This window comes from Marmota marmota, unplaced genomic scaffold, assembly GCF_001458135.2.
Source record: "Marmota marmota marmota unplaced genomic scaffold, marMar, whole genome shotgun sequence".
Lineage (NCBI taxonomy): Eukaryota > Metazoa > Chordata > Mammalia > Rodentia > Sciuridae > Marmota > Marmota marmota.
The window spans coordinates 15,990,186-16,000,977 of NW_025999977.1; the positions used below are offsets into that span (position 1 = coordinate 15,990,186).

Below are 10,792 nucleotides of genomic sequence, written 5' to 3' on the forward strand. Positions count from 1 at the left end.
ACTCATTCTAATATAAGGACTAAGCATTTTGATTGCATTTTAGCTTAAATTTGTGGAGAGGAAAGGGAATGAAGCCAAAACACATTGATATATTTGTTATTCATTAGTTTTACTCTTGCATAGATCTTTCAATAAGGATGGCTTTTATGTTTTAGTTTACAATAAATAATTTTTATGTTCTGTTAACTTTCAAAAACTAACAGACACTAGCACTTTGGTGATAAATAAGACTTTGAAATGTTTATAGGAATTAAAAGAAGACAATCAAGTTTTATTAGAAACAAAAACCATGTTGGAAGACCAACTAGAAGGAACTCGAGCTCGTTCTGATAAATTACATGAATTAGAAAAAGAGAATTTACAATTAAAGGCTAAACTGCATGATATGGAAATGGTAAGTTTTATAGGTATATCAATTAATAGCCTCTAAGGAAAAATTCTAAAATATGACTCATTTCTCTCTAATGCCAAGAATGACTAGAATCCTTAAGTCATTAGCAGAAAAGAGATAGCTAAATAATTTAGATGCTTCCAACTTTGCATAAACACATAAGTAGTAGAAATTTCTGCTTTTGTTACAGATGTGTATTATTAAGTTTGTCATCTACCTTTCAAAACCACAATAAATTAGCTATTGTATAAACATGTCTTTAAAAACACAAAAATAAAGCTGTTGGCTACAATTTAGCATTGGGTCAGAATACTTTTGTGGTATCACTGAAGCTATACTTCAGAGAAGAAGCATTTTCGTTGTTCCCAAAGATCACTTTAAAAGAATGTCAGATACCTGGTCAGTATAATGACCAGTAACAATTATAATAACTGATTATTGCCTTCAAACTAAAAATTTTAAGGAAATGAAAACTTATCCTCATATTATTTTTCTAATAGAAGTTATAAATAATAAAACAGTGGCTTAAAATAGTACTGTTTCTTAGTTTTCTTTTCTCTCCCTACTTCTTGCCAATAAAAAAGGAACGAGATATGGATAGAAAAAAGATCGAAGAATTAATGGAAGAAAACATGACTTTGGAAATGGCACAGAAGCAAAGCATGGATGAATCATTACATCTTGGCTGGGAGCTGGAACAGATATCCAGAACTAGTGAACTTTCTGAAGGTATTCCCAATATTGTTTTACCTACAAAGATAAATGAAAGTTGTATTTGTTTATATTTTTGGATATTTTATTGCAGTTCTTCATTTTTCCTAACTGGAAATACCTCAGAAGGCCAACAAACCATTGTCTAGCATAATAATATGTTGATTACACTGTTTAGGTCTGATTATTAGCTTTCCATGTCTAGAATTCAATTTTATGTACGATTGCAATAGCAGATTTAATTGGTGATTTAGGCACTATTTCATGTTAATGTCACAAGAGGCTGCTGGAATAACAATTTATTGATTTTTTTCAAAAAACATAATAGTAAATGTAGTAACATTTAATAATATTTAATATTTATATATTTAATATATAATTTATTAGTAAATAATAAGTTGTAAGTAAAGAAAACAGAAAAGTTGTATTAGCTAGTCAGCATGTTCTTTGACTATAGACAGACCAAAATAGGAAGTCAAAATATAATGGGCAGATTCTTAGGTTAATATGTGGTCAGGGTAAGAGAAGTTAAAGATTTTCATGGCTACTTTCATAATATGTGTGATTGCCATTATAGGATTCTGTCCAGCCCAACCACTGATGGTTACAAGATTACTCCTGCTAACCAGTCTACTCCTGGAGATAATAATCGACTATCAGACAAATTTTTTACAATTTGTTCTCTTTTTCTAGGCTTCCCATTAATTTATCTTTCTTAAAGTTGGGCCTAATTAAAATACAGTTGCTTGGGTTATGAATTTGGATGTACTAATGATGACATACTTTATTGAAATTACAGCCAGGTCATATTTATTCAAATGAGACTACTTTTATAATTTCTGTTACCCCATATTGGATTATTTTTTGCATTCCTTCAGCAAATATTTATTAAACATCTGCCAAATGTAAAACACTATACCTGGCACTGAGGATATAGTGTTGAGGTAATATAATCTCTAAGAGATTTTAGAATCAGATACTTATAGAATAATTACTTATACACACGACTTATCCTATATATTATATCTTTAAGGTTTTTCCTAATTTTACAAAATTTGACAACCTAATTCAAAATTCTGGTCCCCTGTGTACTGACCACATTCAGTTAATGAACTTACAGAGATGGGTTACTTAAAATATTTGTTTAACTTGTTTTTTCCTACTCCTTGGGAATTGAGTTGCAAAGAAAGTGATTCAAACTAAATGCTTTCTATTAAAGTAGTTAAAATTTACAGTTAAGAGTTTCTTCACCTAACGGGAGCAAATATTAACTACCTTGTGAGGTAGTTGGGAGGATTGTGAGGATTAACTTTGTTGATACTTCAAAATCCTTAGATAGTAACTATCATTGTAATCATTATGTCACACAGTTGTTTTATAACTGATTTTAACTGTAATTGTAGACCAGAATATTTGTTTTAATGTGGTGTAGTAGTTGTCTCTTCAAATTATACAAGGGATTTTCTTTCTATAAAATTAATTGTATGTGGACAAGTACAAAGGAGGAAATTAAGATCAATAATAGTTGCTTATATTACTTTTACATTTCAGAAAACTTTCTTCAGAACATTTCAGTACATATGTAATTAAACATTACAAGGTCACCATGGGTATAAAATTCAAATTCCTTTTTTTACTTAACACTACTACATAGACACTCTTCCATATTACTAAAAATGTATTGTAAGCCTCATTTTTAATACATCATGATCTGACATGAAGCTTCAGTGAAGCACAGTCATAGCATTGGAAGTATTAATATATACCATGTTATAGCATAATATTATTTATTGAAACACATGACTACAAATTGTGACTGAGAGTTGGTCTGACTGAAGCATAAAGAAATAATATAATCTGAACAGATCAATAATGAGTAAGGAGATGGAATCATTAATAAAGTCTTCCATCACTGCTGAATGAACCATTTAAAGAACTAATACCATCTTTCTCAAACTCTTCCAAAAGAGTTGAAGAAGAGAAAAAGCTTACAAATTCATTTTGCAAGGCCAGCATTACCCTAATTCTTGAAAATCAGACAAGAGCTCTATAAGAAAAGAAAATTGCAGTTCAGTATTCTCAGTGAACATAAATGGAAAAATTCTCACCACATCCAGTAGCATCATTCTTCATGATCAAGTGGGATTTAATTTTGGAATGCAAGGATGGTTCACCATATACAAATCAATAAATGTGATACACTACATTAACAGAATAAAGAACTAAAAACAATATGATCATCTCAATGGATAGAAAAGGCATTTGACAAAAGAATTAAACCTCTCTTTTTATTTGTACTGAGAATTGAACCCAGGGGCACTTAATTCCTGAGCCACATCCCCACCCCTCTTTTTGTATTTAGAGACAACAGGGTATTGCTGAGTTGCTTAGGGCCTTACTAAGTTGCTAAGGCTGGATTTGAGCTTCTGATCTTCTTGCCTCAGCCTCCTGAGCCACTGGGATTTCAGGTGTGCACCACAATACCTGGCTAAACCTCTTTTTGATAAAAACTCTAGGATAGAGATAGAAAGAATGTACCTCAACATAGTAAAGGTCATAAGTGACAAGACTGCAGCCATCATCATAGCCAACATTATTATCCATAGCTAGCTAGCATCCTGATATTCTAAGGTCAGGAATAAGAGAAGGATGGCTATTCTTACTACTTCTATTCAACATTGTACTAGAAGTTCTAACCATAGCAGTTAGACAAGAGAAAGAAATAAAAGGAATCCATATCAGAAAGGAAGGAGTTAAATTTGTGTTTGCAGATGATATAATCTTTTAATATAGACAGTGCTGAGGCAGAAGAATATTCAAGCTCAAGGCCAACCTCATCAACTTAGCAACACTAAGCAATTTAGCTGTCTCAAAATAAAAAATAAACGGCCTGGGCAGTGTTCAAGCATTCTTGGATTCAGTCTCTGCTAATGGGGGAATAAAATGCTCATACTACCCAAAGTGATCTAGAGATTTAGTGCAATCCCTATTACAATTTCAACAATATTTTTCACAGAAATAGAAAAAAAAGAACAATCCTAAACTTCATTGAAACCATGCAAAATCTTGGATAGAAAGAATAAAACCAAAGGCATCACACTACTTGATTTCAGAATCTACTACAAAGTTATAGTAAACAAAATAGCACAAAACTAGCCAGGCATGATGACATACACCTGTAATCCTAGATACTCAGGAGGTTGAGGTAGGAGGATTGCAAGTTCAATGCCAACCTCAGCAACTTAGCAAGACCTTGTCTCTAAATAAACAAATAAATAAATAAAATGGGCATAAAAACATACACATAAATGAATTGAACAGAATAGAGCACCCAGAAGTAAACCTACACATTTGTGGTCAATTGATTTTTGACAAACATGCCAGGAACAAATGATAGGTAGAGGACAATCTCTTCAATAAATGGTGCTGGAAAAACTGAACAGACACATGCAAAAGAACAAGTCTAAATGGATTAAAGAATTAGATAGAAGACCTGAAAGTATAAACTACTGAAGAAAATAAATATAGGGCAAAAGATCCATGACATTGGTCTGGGCAATGATTTTTGGACAAGATCCCCAAAACAGAGCAACAAAAGCAAAAATACACTTACAAGATTGCATCAAACTTAAAAAGCTTCTGCACAGCAAAGGAAGCAATCAGTAGAGTGAAGAGAGACAGCTTATAGAGTGGAGAGAATATATTTGTAAAATATGGCATCTAATAAAGGGTCAATATTCAAAAGATATAATGAACTCCACTCAATATTAAGAAAACAGCTTGACTTAAAAATGGGCAAAGGATCTGAATAGACATTTCTCCAAAGAAAATATACAAGTGGCTAATAGGTATATTAAAAAACTCTCAGTGTCACTATCAGGGAAATGGGAATTAAAACCACAATGAAATATCACCTGAAACCTCTTAGGATGGCTGTTTATGAGACAAAGGATTCAGATGTTGGTAAGGATACAGATGACAAGGAGCATCTGTATTCTGTTGGTAGGAATGTAAATCGGTACAACCATTTTGGAAAACAGTATGGAGGTTTCTCAAAAAATTAGAATAGATATACCAGGTGGATCCAGCAGTCCTAATTCTGGGTATATTCTCAAAAAATATGAAATCAGCTTGTTAAAGATTCTGCACTCCCATCATAATTGCAGCATTACTCACAATAGATAAGACATGGAATCAACCTAAGTATCCATCAGTGGGTGAATGGATAAAGAAAATGTGACTGGAATATTATTCAGCCTTAAAAAAAAAGCAAGGAAAGTGGGTTGGGGATGTAGCATGCACAAGGCCCTGGGTTCAATCCCCAGCACCAAAAAAAAAAAAAAAAAAAAAAAAAAGAAATTGTCATTTTTGGCAATATGGAAAAACCTAGAGGACAATATGTTGAGTTAAATAATTCAGGCACAGAAAGACAAATACTGCAATGTCTAACTTATACATGGAATCTTAAAAAGTCTAGTGGTTACCAGAAGCTATGGAATGGGAAGATAAGGGAGATGTTGGGTAAGGGATGCAGCATTTTCAGTTATACAGGAATAAGTTTATGAGGTCTGTTGTACATCCATAGTACCTGTAGTTCATAAAAACCCTTTGAATACTGGAAAATTACTAAAAGAGTAAAATGAAATGGTCTCAGCACACACAGAAAAAAGTATGTGAAGTAATAAAATATTAGCTTCATTTAACCAAAATGTAGTTATATCCAAACATCATATATATATATATACCATAAATATATACAATTTTTGTTAACTAAAAACAAATAAATATGTCAGTAATTGTAGCATGAAAACAATTAAAATTTTTAATAAATGAAAATGTGAATTTAAGATTGAGAGAATTTCTATAATTCCTTTTATTGCTCTTTTTTATAACTAAAGAAAATTATAAAGTGAATTAGTGAAATCCTAGATTAAAAAATTATAGATGCTTTATAAAAACAATGCTTATTAATATTTTTACATTTTTAATTTGACAAACAAGCTTGTTTTTTCTTGTTAGAATATCTAATCCAGATCTAAGCATAGTGGAACATGCCTGTAATCTCAATGACTGAGGAGGCTGAGGTAGGAGCAATTCAAGTTCAAGGCATCTTAGTAATAGCCTGTCTCAAAAAATAATAATAATAATTAAAAGTATAAGGGACATAGCTCAGTGATAAAACATCCCTTGGTTTAGTCCCTAGTGCAAAAAAAAAAAAAAAAATCCACGTTGGATTGATAATAATACTCAAGAATGATGTATATCTAAATTGTTTCTTTGCTGTTTTATTTTTAATATTTTGTTTTTAGTTGTAGATGGACACAATACCTTTATTTTTATATTTATTTTTATGTGGCATTTAGGATTGAACCCAGTAGCTCACACATGCTAGGCAAGCTGTACCACTGCACTACAACCCCAGCACCTCTATGCTATTTTTGTTTGTTATGTTGTGTTGGGGATTGAACTCAAGGTCTCATACATGCTAAGCAGGTACTTTACCACTGAGCTGTCTCCCCAGCCCCTCTATGCTGTTTTAATATCATTTATAAGATGGAACAGATTTACAAAAGGCTGATAATGGAAATAGAAATGGGAAAAATGTGAATAATTTCATCAAGTCTAGGGCATGTCACTTTTTTTAAACTCTTACCCAAAGGAAAAAAGTGGTGTCTTTTCAAAATTCAATTTTAATGCTTCATTAGTTGTCAGTTAGAACAATTTATCCTGTAAGTTTTTAGTTAAATCGTCTTTTTAAAATCTTTTTTTTCCTCTTTTCTTGATTTTTTTTTTTGGGCGTGTGGTACCAGGGATTGAAACAGGGCCACTCGACCACTAAGCCACATCTCCAGCCCTATTTTGTATTTTATTTAGAGACAGAGTCTCACTGAGTTGCTTAGCGCCTTGCCATTGCTGAGGTTGGTTTTGAACTGTGATCCTCCTTTCTCAGTCTCCTGAGCCTCTGGGATTACAGGCGTTCACCACTGTGCCCAGCTTTTTCCTGATTTTTTATTAGTGCATTATATTTATACATAATATTAAGGTTCATTTTGATCTAATCATACAAGCATGTAATACAATTTGTTCCAACTCATTTCCCAGTATTTTCTCTTTCCTTTTTCTCCTTCTTCCCCCTATTCCTCTTCCTTTACTCTGCTGTCTCTGCTGTTCTTTGATGGAGTAAATAGATTATAGATGAAAACAAAACAAAAGAGATTTGGGGAACTAATGGAATTATAAAATTATCCAACAAAATTTTAATAAAAGATTAACAACATGATGACTACAACTGAAGCCAGACATAAAAATTGAGGTTTGCATTTTTTGAACTAGGGAGTTATTTACTGTACCTAATATTTAAGAGAATGTATGCAAGCAGGGGTAAATGCTGTGTGAGTGTTTCATTGCTTTTTATCAAGAAAGTTTTAAAGCACAAAATAGAAATGCCCTCTAATACCTCATCCATTTCAATTCTTGAGGGATTTTTTAAAATCCTAGGTATGGTATTTCACTTGTAATTCCTTTTATTTTTTTTTGAGATGGGGTCTTACTATGTTCTACAGACTGGGCTCAAGTGATTCTCAGCCTAGCCTAATATTTTTGCACTAGCAAGTTATGGTATTATAGAGCCTCCTCTCACCCCCAGTACTGGGGATTGAACCCAGGGATGCTCTACCATTGAACTATATCCCAGCCCTTTCTGTTATTTATTTTGAGACTTAGTTTCTCTAAATTGCCCAGGCTGGCTTTGAACTTGCAATCCTCTTGTCTCACCTCCAGAGTTGCTCTGGTTATAGGTGTGTGCCACCACGCCCAGACTACTGTAGGGTTATTTTTAAAATAATTATTTTTGGCTTACTGAAGAGTATTTTCAGAAGTAGACACCAAGTTTTCTTATTTTAAAATATGTAAAGCTAAAGATGCTTTCTCTTGGCAAAAGAGAGTAGATTTGCTCTCTGCTCGTAAAAATTCTTTCTTTTTTTTTTTTTTGGCATTGGGGACTGAAAGGAGTACTTAACCACTGAGCCATATCCCCCCAGCCCTTTTTTATTTTTTTAAATGTTTTTTTAGTTGTTGACAGACCTTTATTTTATTTATATGCGGTGCTGAGAATTGAACCCAGTACTTCACACATGCTAGGCAAGCATTCTATCACTGAGCTACATCCTCAGCCCCTTTTTTATTTTTTATGTTTTATTTGGAGACAGAGTCTTGCTGAGTCACTTAGGGCCTTGCTAAATTGCTGAGGCTGGCCTTGAACCTGTGATCCCCCTGCCTCAGCCTCCTGAGCCACTGGGATTACAGGCATGTGCTACTACACATGGTCATGAATTCTTAATTTAGAAGAAAATGACCCATGTATACTGTCTTAACTTTGTCCATATCATAAGATTCTTCTTCAATCTGTCATCTTTTAATTTTTGAAGGTATTGCATAAATATGCTTTATATTTCTTATTTGGGTTACACAATGACCACTAAGATCACAGAGCAGTACCTATATTTACAAAAGAAACCTAAAAATCATTAAGAGTAAAGTGGATTGGCCATTGTCAAGTAGTTCATTTCTCATGGAACTAGAACTGGTGATCTCTTTTTTGGTACCAGGAATTGAACCCAGGGGTGTTCAACCACCAAGTCTCATTGCCAGCTTATATCTATATCTATCTATCCATCCATCTATATATATCTATAGCTCTCTCTCTCTCTCTCTCTCCCTGAGTTGCTTAGGCCTAAATTGCTGAGGCTGGCTTTGAACTCAGGATTCCCCTGTCTCAGCCTTCCAAGCCACTGGGGTTATAGGTGTGAGCTTCCATGCCCAGCTCTTTCTACTCTCTTAAGGCTAAATTTTGTACATTAAATTTTTCATGCTTATATAACTATTAACTTTTATTGATTTTATAAAATTAAAAACCAAGTGTCCTAATGCATTAACATTCAACATTTTTTATATAAACGTAGTTTTACTAATGGCATATTTTTTCAATATTATAGCACCACAGAAATCCTTGGGCCATGAGGTGAATGAGCTGACATCAAGTAAGTTATTAAAGTTAGAAATGGAAAACCAGAGTTTGACAAAAACTGTGGAAGAGCTCCGGAGTACTATGGATTCTGTAGAAGGCAACACCTCCAAAATTCTGAAAATGGAAAAAGAAAATCAAAGGTTAAGTAAAAAGGTAAATAAGTTTATTATGTTACTATAGATATTAGATATATGTATAAATAAATAGTATCTTTGACACAACTTAGCACTCCTAAAAAAAGCGTTCCTTGCTTTCTTCCGTGAGAAAATCTAAGTTCATTGTTAACATTTTTTTGTCCCAGACATGGAAATACCTATTTCTCTAAATCTTTTTTTTTTTTAATGGGAAATGTTATTTGGAGCTCACAGTTTATCATCTTGAAACCCGAATTTTAATTAGGCTTTAGCTGAACAGAAATATTTAATTTTGTAACATTTAAACCAAGTAATTAATTTTTGCATATATTTTTGTGCCCCCTCACATAATTTTGCATGAATAAAATCATTTCCTAAAAAGGTCCCATGTGATATTCATCATAATGTCCTAAAACCATGTTTTGAAAACCACTGCCTTAGATTATGCAAATATATTCCATGATTTTCTTGCAAAATTTTTACTGCTTTAAAATACTTTTGCATTGATTGTTACCAGTCTGTTAACCAAGTAATCTTGATGAGTATCTGGCAATTGATAGAATATTAAATTAGAAAGTTCATTTAGAAATTGGAACATTTGTATTTTGGTTACCATTATAATTAAACCTGTAAAGTATAGTTTCATTTTGAACTTAGTTTTGATAGCTAGTAAATTCTTAGTGATTCTAGCAAGTTTTGGTCAGTTCATTATATGAAAGAAATTTTTTGTAAATTTAATATTTTATGAATCCCATTTGTGTAAACCAGTAGGTGAGTTTAATAAACTATTATTCATGTGTTTCCATCTATATTGGGAGAACCAGATTAATTAATTAGTAATAATTATATTTCCTGAACATGCAAATTAATGTTTAATTGAATTACCCAGTAAAATATGTAACTTGAAGTTAGATGTAGTGGCACATGCCTGTAATCCCAGCCACTCTGAAGGTTGAGACTAGAGGATTGCACTTTGAGGCCAGCTTGGGCAACATAGCAAGACCTTTCTCAAAATTAAAAAGGAATGGAAATGTAGCTTGCTGGTAGAGTACTTGCCTAGAATGTGCAAGGGCCTGGGTTTAAGTAAAAAAAAAAATTGTGATTTGATGGCTTTTGAGATACTAATTGAAAATTGTATTCTGTGTGTAGTTATATACCACTGTTGTTAAAACAGAAACATTAAACTTGTTCTAGAGTTCTAAAAAAAATTTTTTTAAACTATTTATATTTTAGTTGTAGATAAACACAATATCTTTATTTTATTTTATTTTTTATTTTTTTTTTTGTTTGATATAGGAATATAATTTTTTTTTTTTTAATTTTTTTTATTGTGGGTTGTTCAAAACATTACAAATTTCTTGACATATCATATTCCACACTTTGATTCAAGTGGGTTATGAACTCCCCCCCTCACCCCATACACAGATAGCAGAATCACATCAGTTTCACATCCATTGATTTACAAATTGCCATCCTAGTGTCTGTTGTGCTCCGCTGCCTTTCCCATCCTCCACCCTCCCCCCTCCCCAC

General features: G+C 32.6%; 1 protein-coding gene across 7 annotated transcripts in view; it reads left to right on the forward strand.

Annotated features, from left to right (window-relative positions):
• Positions 1-10,792, forward strand: part of Ccdc88a (coiled-coil domain containing 88A) — a 126,074-nt gene that overhangs the window by 64,307 nt on the left and 50,975 nt on the right. For all 7 annotated transcript variants that reach the window (XR_007348067.1, XM_048804316.1, XM_048804317.1 and 4 more), the window contains exons 11-13: positions 248-394; positions 976-1,120; positions 9,097-9,281. Coding sequence is in view for 6 of the 7 variants with exons in the window: in XM_048804316.1 (XP_048660273.1) it covers positions 248-394; positions 976-1,120; positions 9,097-9,281 (477 nt within the window). In the remaining variant the exon portion in view is untranslated. The remainder of the gene's footprint in view (positions 1-247; positions 395-975; positions 1,121-9,096; positions 9,282-10,792) is intronic.